Here is a 19,740-nt window from a genome sequence, read left to right on the forward strand (position 1 = left end):
TATTTTTGTCACTTTTAGGATTAGTGGAATTAATGCATGTTAAGTCGCTAAACTAGGTCAAAAACCTTTAGTGCATGATCTTGAAATAGAGAGAACTTTGAGTCAATTAAGAAAACTTAAAAAACATTTGAATAATATAGATAGTTCCACTTATAACATAGCTGAACATCATGATGCACTGGGTAATGACAATGGTAATGGTAATTGTGACGGCCCTAATTTTTTAAGCCAGTGCATCCTGTGATGAACCAAAGATTGACCCGATAACGAATCCGAATTGCGGAAGCGAAAACATAAAACAAGACTACAAGAAGTCAAAGTGACCTTCCATGAGGTCGTGGAACTCAATGAGAATTGATGCGGAAGCAAAAGATCAAAAATATGACAAATAAGCCCTCAGGGGCAAAATAGTTATTTCTAAAAACTGTGGACTCGGGTGCCACCGAGCACACCGCTGGAAGGACAACGAAAAACTAATCAAGATGGACTCAAGAATTGCATGATTCGGAGTCCGGACGAAGGAGAAATGGCATGACGAAGAAAAACAAGCACTTAAAGCAAAAAGGGTAAATTGGTAATTATTCAAAAGATCCAGGTGCAACCGAGCACACTGTTGGAAAGACAGCAAAAAATTAGACAAGTTCAAAAAAAAGTTCACTCGATTTGGAGTCCGGACGAGGGAGAAACGAGTGTTTGAAGTTGAAACGTCGCGGCGACCCGACGAAGGCCATGGCAACCCCATGCGCGCCGGCGCGCTCGCCGGCACCCAATGGCATGCCCATGCTGACAGCAAGGGTCCAAAGCAGGTTTTCCAGAACTGAGGCTTAAAACGGAGGCCGAAATGAACTTTTCTAGAAAAACACGAAGAAGAAACCCTGCCCAAAATTGAGTTTTCTACGTGACTCTCAAGAGAATTCAAAATAAACTCACTGTAAAATGCCCAAAATGCCCCTCCACAAAATCTGGTAGTGAGGGTGAAAAAGCTGCTATAATTCAAAACTAGAAGCTGAAACTTCACGAGGGCTTTTCGGTATCAAGACGACATTTTCTGGAAAAACACGAAGAAGAAACCCCCCCTAAAATCACATTTTCTAAGCGACCATGTCAAAAGAAGAAAATAAAACTGATGTGAAAAGTCTAGAAAGCACCTAGATCAGATTATGCAACAAAGTTTCAAAATGAGTCCATAGGAGGATCATTTCACCAAAGAAGAAGGTTTGCCGGGAAACAACCATGCATATAAACGTAATTTACCTATTTGGACGTGCTACAATGGTCCACGGCTTAAAAATACCACCGATACAAAATCCGACCCTCCAACGGGCAAAAAGGCAAAAATGAACAAAAAAAGGAAATTTGAAAGCCAAAATTATCAAATGATTTCAAATTACCGTTTGCCCCTTGGCCACACTTCAAACATGATTTATAAGACCGTATGAAAGAATAAAAATGGAATTCCCACACCCGATGCAAAAGTTATGAATCAATGACGTAGCATTTTTCAATATTTTCATAATATTTCCTGAAGTTAAAGTTGCATAGAATACAACATACATGTCATTGGCATCCGACCTCATCTCATACATGTCAAATACATTGAATAGAGTATACTTATGTACACATTACATAATTGGAATCAAATCTACACATTTTGACATATAAAGCTATAAATGGCATTTCAAGCCAACATTTACAAGAAATGAGAACTTCAAGTCTACAAATCATCCAAGCATGTTGTGAATCCCGAATCTTGATCCCGGTACCTGAAAAATGTTCCCACTGTGTGGGTGAGTAACATAAAGCTACTCGTAGGAGATGAGCATGCATCGACCTAGCATTTTACAATTTTATCACCTTAAGGTGAAACATGTTAAGGGCTTATGCCACCTAACGCAAATGTCAAGGTGAGACTCAAGGATCATCCTAAGCTACTCATGCAATTGAAATGAACAACGTCATATAAGTATACATACTCAAGTACACTAAGTCATGTTAAACAAGTTATGCATTTTCTAAGCAAGCATATACAAACATACAATTAACATGGAAAACTCGTGAATCAAGCATACATGTACAAGTATACTAAGCTAAATGAATTACCCATAAGACAAGCATACACGACACAAGTATACATAATGAAGTCCGATTGCACAAATCAAACATACAATGTTTAAGTATACTAATTAGGGTTTAGATACACAACCAATGATACAAGTTCAAGTATACTAAATGAGATCTAAATATACAAAACAAGTATACAGTTTCAAGTATACTAATTAAGATCTAAATACAAGAAGCAAGTATACAGTTTCAAGTATATAAAATAGGATTTAAATACCCAAAGTAAGCATCAATTCTCAAGTTACAAGTAATCCATGATTAAAAACTTGAAATTTTATGCGAAATCAAATAGTGGAAAGACTAGGATCCTTGGCTGCAGACCAATCAAGTTATTTCGGGTTACTAGCCCTCAAGGTACAACCTAGTGCGCACGTGTATAAGTTATTCCGGGTAATTACGACCCACAAGGTACTACCTACTGCGTACTTCATATGACTTAGGAAACTCACGAATCCGTACTAGGGCTAGACCCTAGCCATCACATGAACATGATCCTTACAAGCTTCCAAAAACAATAAGTTCAAAACTTATACAAAACCAATAAATTAAACCAAACTTATACATTTCAAATAATGTCTAGGAATCAATTTACATGCACAAGTAAGGTTGAATCTACACAAACCATGTCCTAGAATTCAAGTCTAGATAGCATATGACGTGTTAAATCTCCATTATGCAATTTATACACAAAGTAAGAATATTTTGAAACAATTGAACCACATTACCATCCTAAGCCATAAGTACTAAATAAGCTACAATTTAGTAACAAACTTTCAAGGTAAGCAATTGTAATATTCTAACAAGCTATATACCTACACAAGATATATTTAAACGAGCTATTCAAGACAATGATATCACCTATCATGCTAAGTCAAATTACCATCTTTAGAGGCTACAAGTACTAATTCTACAACAAGTTAGTAGCATGCTCACAAGATAATTAAACGGACTACATTTCAAGGAATTATCAACCTATTACATTCAATATCAATTTAAGTGACTAACACACTTAAAACAAAATTAATTAAGCTAAATAATTAATTTTTTTCTAAATTTTCAAACATATCCAAATATCCTCAATTTAACATGTGTTAAAGAACTCACCAAGGCTTAGCTTAATATCACATTACAAGTTGATTTCATGCTTGATACAACTATGTGAATTAATCTTTTACAAAAGATAAATATTAAATAAGTTTTACAATTCTTATTTAAATGCCCCAAATTTAATATTTGTTACACAATTCACCAAGGCCTAATTTACTAGCATGCCATAATTTAATTCTAAACTATATACCATCATTAGAATTAAATCCTAAACAAAGAAAATAAATTAATTAAATTCTAAAAACTTGAACAAGGTATGCTCACAAGTTGTATATACTTATAAAACAATCAATACAACAATAATATAAACCTAAGACATCCCCTACCTCATTTTGTGATGAAATCACAAATCCCCACCGAAATGAAACCACTCCGAATCCGAAAAAACTTCTAGGTTTTTTCGGGGACAACACGATCTACATGAATCCACAAGAAGCCCCATCAAAATCACAACTTGACTTCAAAACCGAACTCAAAATTTGGCCAAAAACGGGTTCTAATAAGGGGGAAAGATGCACGTGGTCAAGACAAACACATAGCTAGTTCTAGTCGTGCATGGAGAGGGGGAAGATGACTTTTTAATTTTAAGTCCCCCTATTTATAGAAAATATCAAAAAGTACCCCAAACAGGCCTCGCCGAGTCTGAAAAAGTGAAATTTGAGCAGACGCTCTCAAATGGCAAAACTCCGTAATGAAAAAGATTCAAAATAAGAAAATATGAACAATGGAAGAAACGGTGTCAAAAAATGAGTCCCGAGCAGAGAGTTATGCCTCGAACAAGTTCGGCGGCAATTAGGGCCAAAAATCCTGCTACTGAAGAAAAACGACCAAAAGGAAATTCCAAGAATTTAAGAGTCAACGAAAAGTGAAAATGAATCCCGTATGAGGATCCAAGCTCCAGATGAAGTATTTTACAATAACTTTCATTGATTGCAAAATGGCCCCTCCAAAAAGGGTTAATTGCACTAATGCCCCAGAATGAAAATATCTTCCAAAAATATTTTCTTAAAAACCCCTGAAATAAAATATCTTCAAAAGATATTTACGAAAAACACCCCAAGAAATAAAAAAAAAAAGATTCTGAAAATCTGTGCATTCATGCCCCTATGGACACTAGGAGCAACCAGAGTACTTTCTTGCAAAAGTGAATATACGTATTTCGAGGAAACCACTGAAGATGAAGGCACGTGAAGTCAAAAACTAACTCTGAACATAAGGAGTGAGGTTACGCCAACAAAGTGACAAACGGGGAAAGGACAAAATAGGGAAAAGGGCAAAATAGGGAAAAAGACGAAAAGTGAATAGTGTCGGAAAACGAAAAATGTGAAAATGACTCGGTCCTCAAAGGAAGTTGTCAATCCAAAGGAAAGAGTCTCAGAAACCATTTCTGAGCACTCGAGACGATACTAAGCGACGAGAAACTAAACTCAGAAAAGAAATTTCAACGAAAAAAATTTATTCGTAAAATTCTGAGGAAAAAGGAAAGGAAGGAAATGACCGGGTCATTACAGTAATGGTAATGGAGGATGGGTTCTACCTGTCCCTCCATAAGCATAATTGAGGGACCATTTTATTCTTACCACATACACTTCTCCTTCGTACTTTATATTTCCGGACGCTGATGCAACCCATTTTGAGATCAAGCCTGCTATGATCCAAATGCTTCCCACCTTCTATGGGTATGCAACAGAGGATCCTTTGACGCACTTGGATGTATTTTTGGAATTGTGTTCAACTACCAAGTTGACCCATCTTACCAATGATTCATTCAGGATGTGACTTTTCTAATTTTCTCTTAAGGACAACGCAAGAACTTAGTTACATTCCCTTCTTCCAAATTCCATATCTACATGGGAGATGTTGCAACAAGAGTTCTTGAAAAAAGTATTACACAATAGGTTAAACTTGTCAAATGAGAAGAGAAATCTTGGCGTTTTCCCAAATCCCGAGAGAACAATTCCATGATGCTTGGGAGAGATATAATGATCTTCTAAGAAAGTGTCCATACCATGATATTGCACAATGGCACTTAATATAGATTTTCTATGATATTCTCTCCGATTCTTATAGAAACATGGTAGAAGCTTCTAGAAATGGAGCTTTTCTGCGTAAGAGTCCAGCTGACGCTTGGGAACTGTTTGAGGCCCTGAGTGAAAATTCAACGCAACATGCATCTTCCTCTAGGTCTAGGTCTTCATCTGGAATGCATAAAGTTGAAAAAGTTTTTGAGGTAGACAAATCAATTGAATTAGCTGCTCAAATAGAAGCTTTGAACCGTAGGTTCGATTAAATTCTATCATCTGGCTTTACTCCTATTGCTAGTCCACAAACTGCCTTGCCAAAGGAAGTTTGTTCAATCTATGCTAATCCTTCCCATTTTGCTAACACTTGCCCTATGATGGGACAATCATCTAAGATCCCACAGGAGCAAGTGAATGTTGCATTCTCTAGACTAGCATACAATCCATATTCTTCTACATATAATCCTGGCTAAAGAGATCATCCTAATCTATCATGGTGTGACCAAAGTCAAGGAACCATTGCTCCCCAATCTCAAGGACAGTATCAAAATTTATCCATTCATATGCCATAAAATAATTCTTTCAACTAATCTGGTATTTACCGTTTGCCTCAGTTTAGGAATCAACCTACTCAAGCTCTTAATCTTCCACCTCCTCCTATAAATTCTTCTTTTGAGGAATAAGTACTCAATGCTCCTGTTGATCTTAAATCCAATACCCAACTTCTTAATTCTCATTATCAAGCCATAGCAAAGCTAGAGGCACAAGTTGGGCAAATAACGAGTACTCTATCTCGAAGAGAGGATGGAAAGTTTCCTAGTCAGTTAATAACCAACTCGAAAGGGCAAACTTATATGATTGATGAAACCAATTCCTTAGGTATTCATCATGACCAAGTCCAGGCTATCACTACATTGAGGAGTAGTAAAGTGGTCAACAATCAAGTTGAAAAAGGACAAGAATAAAAAGAGAGGCTTAGGATTCCCATTGTTCTTATCAGCCATAATCCACATCCCAAGGATGTTTCCACAGGCTCGAATGAGCTTAATGTGCATTTAAGGCACTGATCTGATAAGTTTGTGGGTATTTTCACTCGAAACCCTCACGAGACTATAACTCATCCACTAGGGGTAACCTAGGGTTTTAAAGGCTTGTTGTATAGGCTAAATGCAACCGTGATTCCCACAAAAGCAGCTTTTTAGTTCTGTATTGCTAAGGGACTAGCAATATGTAAGTTTAGGGTGTGATGATCGCTGAATATTGTATACTCGAGCCCCTAAATACACATATGTTAAGGCCTAAAGTAGTACTTCTATCCATATTTAGACCGATTTTTGTTTAATATGTGTTTATAGGTACTTTCCCAGATAGATGGTTAAAACCAGGACTTTATGATAATATTGAAGCTTATAGAGTCGTTACTGGTCATCCAGAGCAAGTTGAAAGCTTAAATGGTGAAGTTTGGAAGAATCCAAAGTCTAAAGCTCGAGCCCAAGTCATGAGGCTCGAGAGGCGTCGGAATTTGAAGAGTTAATTTCCAAACTCCCTGACCTCGTGCCTCAACCTAAGGAACGAGCACCATTCATTGAAGCTCGAGCCTTAAGAACCAAATGCTCGAGCCTGGTACCTAGTGCTCGAGCCCATGAAGCTTTAATCGAGTAATGGTAAAAGATTTCAATCCCAAGAATATTCTAAGTGTTGAAGAAAAAGATGCTTCGGAAAGTAATTGAAGAAATTTAGCTAAGTGTTAAAGTAAAAATCGTGCACCAATTCTTGAAGCTCGAGCATCTATCTAGAAAAGCTCGAGCCTTGTTCCCTAAGCTTGAGCATGAACCTTAAAGCTCGAGCCTTTGTTCCTAAAGCTCAAGCCTTCCATGACATATCAGATTTAAAGTTACAAGAAAGTTCTCTTTTCATGCCGTATCTCATTCCAGATGGGCCAAATGACCTAAAAGCCCACCACATCCTTATTTTCTTCTATAAAAGAAGGCTTAAGCCTTGATAGAAGAGGTCTGAAATTGCAAGTCCTTTTCGCGGTGTCATTCAGAAGGCTGGCTATGGTCGCTTTTAGGGTTCCACAACCTTAGAAAGTGAAGATCCTGAGAAGAGAAGTGTCGTTTATAACGATTGAGACAACTCCAACACAGATGATATCTGAAATCATCATATGTAGCTAATTCCTCCCTTAGGACACTGATGTAACCCAATCTAGTATTATGGTTTGATTGTTTTAACTCTAGGTTTATTTTAATATATTATGTTTCCTTGATTATATGACTATAAGTAATTGAGACAGCTCAATTGGTTTTCATGCTTTAATAGATTACAAACTATTATTACCTTGTCTTAGATATAATTATTTGTTTTCTATTCTCATCCTATCTTATTGGACGGTATCTGGAGGAGCCCTGCCGGACATGAGAACAGAGGTTATATAATGGTATTCTAATGTTTTTTACAAAAGAATGTTTTCATAGTCTTTGCTTAGGAAAGGTGGTTTGTTTGCAAAGTAATTAAAGTATTTAGAGTATGTAGGTGGATAGTCCATGCTAACCGCATATAGGTTATCGTTAACTGAATCTTGTAAAACATCTTTCTTTAAAACCCGAATTGAACGAATGTTATTGAGTTCAATTCATTTGAAAAACATAATTGTTAAATCCCCAGAGTTAGTATAATTAACCATAGTATGATGATTGTGGTGAAGTCAAAGCCTTAAGATTTCTCTCTCTGATTGTTTAATTTACTCTAGTTTAATATTTTGCTTTATTTTTAGTTTATTTTTAATCGTGACAACCAACAAATTTATCAACCAGTTACCTATAAACCAATAAAACTAAATTGAAAACTAAATATAAATCTCATCTCTCTGTGAGTTCGACACCCCTCTTTATAGCACTATCCTACACGGAATCGTAGTATTGCGAGTAGTAAAATAAGACACATAAGCCATCTTAACTTTTAAAATACCATACATCTATGGTATACAAAATATATCATCTAAAAGTAAAGTATGCAAAACATGTGCATGTCAATATATAAAAATGTTCCAAATTGCTCATGAGCCTGTAAGGATGATGAGCATCTAAGAATATAGTCTCCTTACCTGTAAAATAACCCAAACAATTAGGATGAGTAATCAAGTTATTCGTAGGAAAAAGTATATGCGTATACCCTAAAGTTTTAATATCATTGCAAGATTAATATAGACGAATACAAGGGATCATTCCACTTAACGTCTATATTTAAGGAATTCTAAGGGATCATCTTAAGCTAAATTGAATGATTCTTTAACAACACAATGTCAACATCAATGTACTTAACAACATCAATTCGTCATTTTAAGCTAACTTGAAAGAAATAAAGTGAAATGTGGTGAGTGGAGGATCTAGTATTTCTCCACTCACTATGTGCTCTTACACTACCTCTCACATACACACAATGCAAGACTTAATTTGGTGCCTACACTTGTCACCAATCCATGGCTCCTTCCTAGGCTTAATCCTAAACCTACACATGTCAACCATCCAAGCCAACAAGTGCACCTATCCTAGGCTAACAAGTGGGTGAATCTCTACCCTCCACATATCCCAAGATGATGCATTCAAGTCTCTCCACCCCAATGCCAACAAGTGGCTCTATGAGAGTGTGATACTTGTTACACTTCCCAAAAATTGTAAAAAGGTCATTTTCCAAAATATCTTTCAAATTAAATTGCAAAATGGTCCTTAAGATGAAAAATAATTACTTTACATAATTACACTAAAACCACAAAAATCAAGAATGTTTCCAAGAAAGTATACATCCATGCCCTTTACGAAAAAGTAAGCAACTAGTATGCTTTTCTACGAAAGTAATAACACAATTACCTTGGAAATCAAATATCATGGATGCATGCAAGGTCAGAATCAAATCTGAGCACGAAAAGTGAGGTTATAAAAGAAAAATGATAAATGGAAAAAAGACGAAATAGGGAAAAAGATGAAAAAAGAAATTACTGAAAAAAAGGGAAAAGGAAGGAAAATGACCGGGTCATTACAACCTACCCTCCTTAAAAGGATTTCATCCCCGAAATCAAGTCGTACCTGAAAGAGAAAACAAATTAGGATACCGAGAGTGAACCTCCTGTTCGAGCTTCCAGGTAGCCTCATTATCGCCATGATGTGTCTATAAGACCTTAACCAATGGAATGGTCTTGGTCCGCAAGACATGCTCCCATGAATCAAGAATCTGAACTGGACCCTCCTCGTAGGTCACATCCTCATCAACAACAACATCTATCCACTGTAAAATATACGATGGATTCGGCTCGTACTTCCTCAACATAGAGATATAAAAGACGTTGTAAACCCTATCCAGGTCTGGCGGCAATGCCAAACGATAAGTGACTTCATTGACGCGCTCCAAAATCTGAAATGGTCCAGTGAACCTAAGAGATAACTTGCCCATCTGCCAAAATCTCATAAGTCCCTTCCATGGAGAAATCTTAAGAAAGACATGGTCCCCTACCTCAAAAGACAAGGATCTCCTCCTCCTATCAGCATAACTTTTTTGCCTGCTCTGAGCTGTAACCAACCGCTACCAAATCAATTTAATCTTCTCTGTAGTCTCAATGGGATCCAACCTGACTATATCATCTACCTTGCTCCAACAAACTGGAGATCTGCAAAGTCTGCCATACAACGCCTTAAAAGGTGCCATACCAATACTGGTTTGGTAACTGTTGTGGTAAGCAAACTCAACCACGGGTAAGTAGTCTTCCCAACTACCCCCAAAATCTAAGATGTAAGCCCGTAGCATATCCTCCAATATATGAATAGTATGCTCCGACTGACCATCAGTCTGAGGATGGAATGCTGTACTAAAATGAAGCCCTATATCAAGAGCCTCCTGAAAACTCTGCCAAAAGTGAGACATGAATCTGGGATCCCTATCCGAAACAATGGATACTGGAACCCGTGAAACCTGACAATCTGCCTCACATACGACCCACTAAGTCCCTCTACGTCATCTGTGACTGCCATAGGCAAAAGTGAGCCGTCTTAGTCAATCTGTCAATAATGACCCAAACGGCATCATTCCCTGCCTTGGATCTCGAAAGTCCCGTCATGAAATCCATAGTGATGTGCTCCCACTTCCATTCTGCCACTAGTAGTGGTTGCAACAAACCTACTGATCTCTAATGCTCTGCTTTCACTTGTTGACAAGTAAGGCATTTACCCACGAATTGAGAAACATCCTATTTCATGCCTTTCCACCAAAACTGTCTCCATAAATTATGATACATCTTTGTACCACCAAGATGAACTACGAGTTGAGAATAATGAAAATCCCGTAGAATAACGTCACGACAAGACAAAGGAACAAACATCTTCCCTCTGTACTTGAGACCACTATCTGAATGTAAGGTCCAACCCTTTACATTCTCGCCGCCTGAAATCTGATCGTGGATGGACTTCATCTCCCCATCCTTCTGCTGTGCCTCAATAACGCTGTTAACAAGAGCCGGTTGAGCCACAAGGCTAACTAAGACAGCCGGTGAAACATCCTCATACGATTGTAAACCAAGATCTGCAAGCTCTTCTAGCATCTTCCATCTGTGGACGGAAATGGTAGCAAGAGTACTCCGTGACTTCCTACTCAATGCATCGGCCACCACATTGGCCTTTCCTAGATGATACTGTAACTCAAAGTCATAGTCCACCATGAACTTGACCCATCTGTGTTGTCTTAAATTTAAATCCTTCCGAGAGAAGAGGTACTTGAGACTCTTATGATCGGAGAAAACCTCAAACTTCTCCCCGTACAAATAATGTCTCTACCCTTTCAGGGCAAAGATAACTATTACTAATTCCAAATCATGTGTTGGATAGTTCAACCCATGAGTCTTTAACTGTCGAGACCCATAAGCTACCACCCATTCATTCTGCATCAAAACACACCCTAAACCTTCTCGCGAAGCATCACAATAGACCACGTAACCTAAACCACGTTCAGGTATGATCAAAACTGGAGCTGATGTCAACCTAAACTTCAACTCCTGAAAAACATAATTACAAGCCTCATTCCATATGAACTTGACTCCCTTGCGAGTAAGTCGAGTCATAGGTGCCGCTATATGAGAGAAATCCTGAACAAATCTCCTATAGTAGCCGGCTAGGCCAAGAAAGCTCCGAACCTCAAACACTGTCTTCGGACGCTCCCAATCCATTACAGACTTAATCTTCGATGGATCCACTAGAACACCTCCCCCTGACACAACATGTCTAAGGAACTTCACCTCCGGTAGCCAAAATTTGAATTTATCGAACTTGGCATATAATCAGTTATCCTTAAGGATCTATAAAATTGCTCTCAAGTGATACTCATGCTCCTCCCTCGAAGCTGAGTACACGAGAATGTCATCAACAAACACCACCACAAAGCTATCAAGATAGTTACTGAACACACAGTTCATCAAATCCATGAAAGCCGCTGGAGTATTGGTCAAACCAAATGGCACCACAAGAAACTCATAATGGCCATACCGTGTACGAAAAGTGATCTTGGATACATCCTAATCCTTAACCCTCAACTGATAGTAATCTGATCTCAAATCAATCTTCGAAAAGCATATCCACTACAAGAAAAATGACTTTTTACCACGATGGAAAAGCCTTTCTACCACGGTTTTGAACAGTGGTAGAAACAACCGTGGTAGAAAGTCGAGACTTTCTACCACGGTTTTGCACCGTGGTAGAATGTCGACCTTCTACCACAGTTTTGCACCGTGGTCGAAAGTTGTTCTTTCTACCACGGTTTTGCACCGTGGTAGAATGTTGACCTTCTACCACTGTTTTGCACCATGGTAGAAAGTTGTTTTTTCTACCACGGTTGTACACCGTGGTAGAAAGTCTATTCGGAGAAGAAAATTAGACTTTTTACCACGGTGCATAACCATGGTAGAAAGTATTATATAATTTTCTTTTAAAATAATACTTTAGCCCTTATGAAGGCTCTTTTTTTTATTTATTTATTTTTTTAACTACTACTAACCTTACAGAACCCTAAATAAATAAATAAAAAATAGCATTATAACCAAAATAATTTACAATTCATATATATATATATATAACCAATTCCAAATCATTGTTTTATACAAAAATTAACCATATACAAATTTGAAAAAAGTACATAATCCACACCTTACATATTTACTTAACCAAAATAAAACAAAAATTCTTCATATCTTCTTGAAACTTCTTCTTTATCAACCATACAAAAAATATAGTGGCAACAAAAAAGGTAACTGCAACCCGTAATCCTAGCTTTGACCTACAAAGATAGTTGAAGTAAGAGAATTAATGTAAAGCATTATAAAGGTACTTTGAAAGATCTACTCTTCGTCTTAACTCAAGCAAAGCAAGTATTAATATGGTCTTAACTCAAACAAAGCAAGTTCAGTGTATCAAGGGAATTGCCGAAAAGCATCTAAAACCCTCTTGGTATAATACAGTAGTCTGAAGTTCAAAAGAAAACACTTCAAGTTACTAAAAGGTGTTAGATGCAAAAAATCCATCTACCTAGTTGATGCAGCAAGGACTAGTAGGCTTATCCCATCAATTTTCTAGTAGTTTCAACCTAGCGTTGAATTAACAATTACAAACTAATTGTAATAATCACTTCATTTATTTGCTTAAGAGACACAATATCATGATCATAATGGTGATCATTTACCAACTTGTTGCAATAAACAAATTGAATCTGTCGCCTATGTATTTACTTTAGGGCATGTAATAATTTTCATGCTCTAATCATGTCACTAGCCCTTCTTTTACAGAAAAAAAGCAGGGTACTAAACAGTTTCTTGACATGAGAGGAAACACAACAGAGATCAACGAGAAAGCAAAGCCAGTAAGTGCGGTATCAAAGTTGACTACGTTATACATGTAAAAGCATTCAATTTCAAATGAATATCATAAAGGGACAATAAGTGGTTATAAGAAGGAACCCAATCATGCACGTCACTCATTTGGCAAATCCTTTAATGATAATTTGAAATCAGTTAACCAAAATTTGATTAATCAAGAATTCCAACTTGAGCATCCATGTACCGAAAACACTTGGAAATCAAAAGAAGTGCATCTGGGCAATTACCAACCATACACAATTGCTAGTAAAGTACCAACACCATATGGTTCTAAAACCTCATTTGCATACACTGGAAATCAAAAGAAGTGCATCTGGGCAGTTACCAAAGTTTATACACAATTGCTAGTAAACAAAGATCAACAAAATATAGTTCTAAGACCTCATTTACTACATTAGTAGCTCAATATTCATTCAAGCATATTTGCAAACACTTCATGACCACCAGCACACAAAAACCTTGCATATATACAAATTAGAAAAACTCTTGATAAACCCATAACAACTATGCATATACTAGTACATGACACACACAAAAACACAGACAAGCTATTTCATAGGTTGTTCGAGCAATGTAAGATGGGGAATTACTTAGAGTTGTCGCCATAGGATATATTTATTATCCAATTAATAAAAAAAGAGGACCATCCCTACTATATAAACCTTTTAGTGTGTTGATAGAACATTCATACCGTCCTCTAACAAAAATCAAACTTTGAATGAAATTATTTTGATTCAACATCTTTATCTCAACTTGTCCACTTGTATCTATAATATCAAATAAGTCATTTTCGTCTTTGGTAAATCTACCAAGGGCTTAATTATATATAATACACAGAAAATGCCCTAACTAATAATGAACGCCGTTGAATTTACAATAAAAGTAAATTTACGAGACCACCAGTGACTTATGCATATTTCTGTACTTTTTGAATCAACGTTCACCTTAAATAATTTGCAAGTAGATAATTGTTTGATGGAAACTACACTGTGGGCCCAAGGGATTGTAGGTGAGATTTCCAGAATATTCATTATCATACTGCACAATGACATGCTATTTCCTTTACTTTTTCATCCCAAAATTCTGGTTTGTAACCCCAAAAAATTCCATACCATTTTGGTGTTTTCGTTCAGACAATCAGCTGCTGTCCAACAACATATCCTTGGAAAGTCCAAATATTTTCAACTTTATAACCAAGCCTATCTAATCTTTTCCAGTCTAGAAAGCTCATACGTATCCATAGACAAAGCTCGCCAAATAATCAGCCATGGGTAGCTTATTCTGAATTATTAAGTGCAGTGACTGTAGTCCTACATCATTAGTAAGATACCTAGTGTTTGGGTATCTAAATTATGTTGTATATATACTGAATGTGTGCGCATGCATGTGAATGAGAAATATAATATTATGCTCTAGAGTCAAACATTATCGTATATCCAAGTGTAATGATATCCAACCAAAACTATGTTCACACAGAAGTCAACCATGACTTCCACTCGGATTATTTAATGCCAACAACAGGTAAACATTTGATTGCTCAGAAAATGAATTAGTTCACAAATGCCAATGAAAAATAAGAACATATAAATTCAGGACATCAATAAAATGTTTAGAAGCTTTTGAACACAAACTGTGTATTAAATAAGTGGAAGTCCAAAAAAGTAAGAAACCATAACACTCAGAAAAGGCATATAATGGAAGTAGATTACACAAAAATAGATAAATACAACAAATACCTCATGTTTGTAAACTTCAAGCAAAAGTAGAACGGCGTTCATTATGGAGAAACCCATCTCATAAATTGCCTTAATAATGAAAATGCCCTAACTAATCGTTCAACATCTACAGAAAGCAGCATGAGGAGCAATAATGGGATGACAAAAATAAGTTATTCTAGGCTTTGAAACAACAAAATCTAAATGGTGAGACACAAAATAGTGGGATTCTAGGCTTTACTAAATATTTAAACCCACTAAATATTCAAACCCACTAAACTACTAAAGTGTTGATTTTGATAGACACTAATTAAAAAAAAATGGTCACTTAAGGCACACGACCCCCTATACACCGCAAAATTGGTCACTTAAAGGCACGTGATCCCCTTGAGCATGAGTATAAAAAGCATTAAAAATGTGTAATCATAAAAGAAATGCGTCACTTACAAATTTTGATGTACTTGATAGGCCATGCAATTAAAAATCCTGTAACAAATCCGTCTTTCAAGTCAAAGCCACGAATTTCAGGCCTATACAAAGGCGCACTTGAATCAATGAGATCAGTGATCCACACTCTCCAACAGTCAGAACCAAGTGGAGCAGAACCTATGAGAGAATCTGGATCCACTGAATCAATCATACCCTTTGCGACAACTGATTTTGTCCCATGAAAATGCAATAGCTCACAAGACTTGCCGACCAAATCTTCAGAAGGTGAGACTTGATGTGAAGCAATGGGAGAGGACTGGTTGTTAGCACTCTGTCCAAAGCACAATAATGGAAAAAAAGAAAGTAAATAATGCTTCTCATAATTAGTGTTATAATTAGAGAGATATCGTATCAAATTTATAGAGATTTATTACCAAAGATTGAATTAGTTGCATCATTTCATCTTGCCTTTCCTCTTGTCTTTGGAATTTCTCATTCATTTCTTGATATTGTTGTTTCAATTCATTAATAGTCCTCTCATGTTTATGAGAAGCACCAGCATTCCGGAGATTCAGTGATGTCATTGTTACCCCAAACCCAAGCCATCTCACTCTTCCTCCATGTTCAGGACCTACTACAGCGGTGAGTGCATCATCACTCTATCCTGAACTCTGAGTTGTCTTGCTATACTCTTGCATTTTTTTCTGAAAAAATAATATTTGTAAAGTATAAAATGCATATAAAAATAATCAGCTACTTAAACTCAAAGGGAAATATATCTTACCACGGTCTCCTCCACCGTTTTATTTATATATGTTTCATCCTTTCTAGTATGCCCTGCAATCCACACGTCGACTCTTGAAATTGATATTTATTCTCTTTCTCCTTTGGGTGCAAATCGCTCCTGATGCCCATTTCTATCAAATCCATACGAGCCTTAAGTCCATCCTTTGATTTTCCCTTAATATTTAATAAAGTGCCGAGAATACTCTCACAAACATTTTTTTCAATGTGCATTACATCCAAATTGTGACGGATGGGTAATACCTAATATTAACAGCAAAAAATAATTATTAGCAAGGAGTGTGAATTCCTAAAAGAAATATTAATGGCCAAAGAAATTAAAGATAAGAATGAATTCAAATTTCGTACCTCCCAGTATGGCAACTCAAAAAATATAGATTTTTTCTTCCATGGCCAAAATGGGTCTTTTCCTTCTTGGGATTTCTCTTTCTCTTGGGGAGGTTTTCTTTGGGACCTCTTCCGCTTATTGGAAGATTTTTCTTGGGATTTAGGACTCTTTCCCCAATTATTTTTAAAATTCTTTACACGATCAAAAATTTCTAAACCAGATAATATTCTAGGTGGCAGCCTGAATTCTTCTTTTCCATCAAACCATGCTCTCTTCTTTCTTAATGGATGATTGTATAGAAGAAATCGCCTGTAATCCCTGTACACAGTCTTCTGACTACATGGCAACTGCTGAGAAGATGTGTCATTAGCACACACTGGACAACCACACTTACCCTTTGTTGCTTGGCCAGTAAGATTTGAATAGGATGGTAAATCATTAATTGTCCACATCAAAACCACTTTCAAATTAAACATGGATTTAGTTAATGAGTCATAGATCTCAACACCTTTTTCCCACAACTCCTTTAAATCTTCAATGAGTGGCTCCAAAAACACATCAATGTCATTCCCTGGTTGCTTTGGTCCTGAGATCAACAATGTCAACATCATATTCTCTTTAGACATGCATTGTAAAGGGTTAAAATTGTATACAACTAAATTCACTGGCCAACAACTATGTTTACTGCTAAGGTCACCGAATGGATTAAACCCATCGGCTGCCAGCCCAAGTCTCAAATTTCGAGGATCTGTTGCAAAACACGGCCACTTTTTATTTATCATATCCCATGCAAGTGAATCAACTGGATGTCGCATCTTCTTATCTTCACTTTTGTGAGTCGAATGCCACAATATTTGCTCCGCCTTTTCTTTTGATCGAAAAAACCGCCTAAATCTTGGTACTATTGGAAAGTACCACAACACTTTAGCCGGAACCCCTTCTCTAACCACATTAGACTGCGCATTTGTTTTCCACCGTGAAGTACCACATTTAGGGCATGCTTTCAGATCCTTGTTTTCTTTTCTAAACAAGCAGCAATCATTGGCGCACGCATGTATTTTTTCATACCCTAAATCAAATTTCTTCAATAGCTTCTTTGTTTCATAAATTCCCTTAGGAAGACTGTTATCCGATGGAATCGTGACACGAATAATGTCAAGAAGCTCATCATATCCAATGTCGGATAGGTTATGAGCAGCTTTATGCTTATATAAAGTAACTATTGCCGACATAATTGTAAAAGTCGAGCAACTAGGATATAATGGAGTTTCAGCGTATTCCAATGCCTGTTTGCACCCATCCTCTCTATTTCCACTGGTAGGCTCTGTATAAGCATTGTCTTCACCATCAAAATTATATGCATCCCTAAAAATTTCATACGTCTCAGGTATTTCCACACCATCATCACCATCATTTTCTAAAGTTGCACTCCAATTCTCTCCATGTAAGACCCATACAGCGTACTCAGAATTCATTCCTTTTATCACAATGTGCTCATACACCTTATTGAAGCGTTGATATATTGAATTTTTACAACAGATACAAGGGCATAAAATGCTTTCTCGATTCCCCGCATTAAGTTTAGCCCAATTAACAAAACGTTGTGCTCCAGCTTTATACTCATCTGAAGCTCTACAATTGAAAATTAATAAAAATATTTTTTATTATCACAAAAATGACAAGAACAATGTCTATAAGTAAGGTTATTTAAAGTTAAAATAACCTGTCATTAAGGTGCATCCAGCCTTTATCCATTAATTATCCTGAGTAGCACCATATTAGTTGACATTAGCGTTAGCATAATTAATGTGACATTAGCATAATTAATAAACCTCTCATTTCTTTATCAATATTTTTTCAATTTCCTGGATCATTAATGTAAAAAGAAGATTATCATTCTCATTCATATATATTCTTCATTTTATCAAATCTTCAAGTTCATTCACATTTTCTTCATTTTGATTCTCATTCCTATCTTCATTCTGATTCTCATTCCTATCTTCATTCATTAAATCTATATGTTCATTAAGATTTTCTTCATTCCTATGTTCTTCATTCACCAAAAGATTATCATTCTCATTCATATATTCTCCATGTTCACTCGGGCTACACATATGGATGGATAAAAAGAAGACGAAGAAAAGAAAAGAAAAGAAGTTTAATATAAGAAAATTACAAGTTATTGCAAACTTGTGCTTGTTAGAAACAACACAGGGCTAGTGTCATGGCATAATCATAAACTATCCAGAATTGACAATGAGGCCAATTTTACTAATCAAAATTTTAATAAAGAAAAAGACAAAAAAGAAATGAGGCTAATATTACACGCTTAAACTCTCAAAGAATATAAGAATGCACATAGAATTAATGTACTATAAAAAAATACTAAATACATCATACATATTCATATTTCCATAATTTATTCTCTCGTGATAGATAATCAAAAGGATGCCATGATAGAGGTCACATGGTCTACGGACATCAGGAAAACAAAACAATAAATAAATAAATAAAAATAAAACATTTTTATAATTTCATCCAAATTTCATTGTGGTGTATTAACACTCGTAATACATAATACTTCTATATCCATACATTTTTTAAGTGATCAACACAGCTAAACTTTGATAGGTTTGGCGATGCTCTTTTAGACTCTTTGTAACTGGCATTGGGGCCACCAACCGATAATTGTTTAGATAAAGATTTAGTTGTGTCCTCCTTTCAAGTCAGATAGTATTTCAAGAAACCTTTGCATGTTGAGCTGCAAAGAGTTTATGCATATTATATAAATTTTGCAGATCAAGAAGCAATTTCATCATGCCGAAATTGTTGGATGGCGATTTCCTATATGTAGGGTGCCTGCGAGAGGTTTGGTTATTGAGGTAGGTTGCTACATCTGGTTATAATGAACGGGAATGGTTTATTGTATTTGTGTCTAAAGCTCAACCCACAATGATCAGGCCACCAAGCTGGCCAAAAAAGTATATGCAAAACTTGAAGTTGATTTCAATTCAAAGAAGAGGGAAAGGTAAGCCTGCTGCTGCCAATTATATGGCTTCTTTTGTTTTTCTTAATTATAGATTGAGTTTAATTTTTGAATAATCTAGTTCATGTATCATATATCCACTAGATACTCTTCCTTTCAGAACAATTATCTTTTTCTTTTTCCCGTGAAATTCAGAATAGCTATCTTCATTAAGATCTGAGTGTCATCATTTAAATTTTGTAAGAGAAAAATAGGAAATTGTAAGTGTCACTAAGTTACGTAGAGGATTATTTTAAAAGGTAATCAATTTTCAAAAACTT

The 19,740-nt window shown here is 36.2% G+C and overlaps 1 protein-coding gene across 1 annotated transcript; it reads right to left on the reverse strand.

Moving 5' to 3' along the window:
• Window positions 1-16,109: 16,109 nt before the first annotated feature.
• LOC132304935 (uncharacterized) lies at window positions 16,110-17,909 on the reverse strand. The gene is made up of 2 exons (XM_059802633.1): window positions 16,455-17,909; window positions 16,110-16,349 (listed from the first exon to the last, which is right to left on the reverse strand). Exons 1-2 carry the CDS (start codon window positions 17,907-17,909, stop codon window positions 16,110-16,112), a joined length of 1,695 nt encoding a protein of 564 aa, XP_059658616.1.
• Between the last annotated feature and the right edge of the window lie 1,831 nt (window positions 17,910-19,740).

Source organism: Cornus florida, unplaced genomic scaffold (genome assembly GCF_030987335.1).
Source record: "Cornus florida cultivar Cherokee Brave unplaced genomic scaffold, ASM3098733v1 CherokeeBrave_3.0.0_Hap2_Chr04, whole genome shotgun sequence".
Classification (NCBI taxonomy): Eukaryota; Viridiplantae; Streptophyta; class Magnoliopsida; order Cornales; family Cornaceae; genus Cornus; species Cornus florida.

Coding starts and splice junctions, on each gene's coding strand:
- LOC132304935 (XM_059802633.1), bottom strand. CDS start 17,909: ATGAATTCTGAGTACGCTGTATGGGTCTTACATGGAGAGAATTGGAGT. Junction 16,350..16,454: donor TTGAGTTGCCATACTGGGAG/GTACGAAATTTG, acceptor TGTTAATATTAG/GTATTACCCATCCGTCACAA.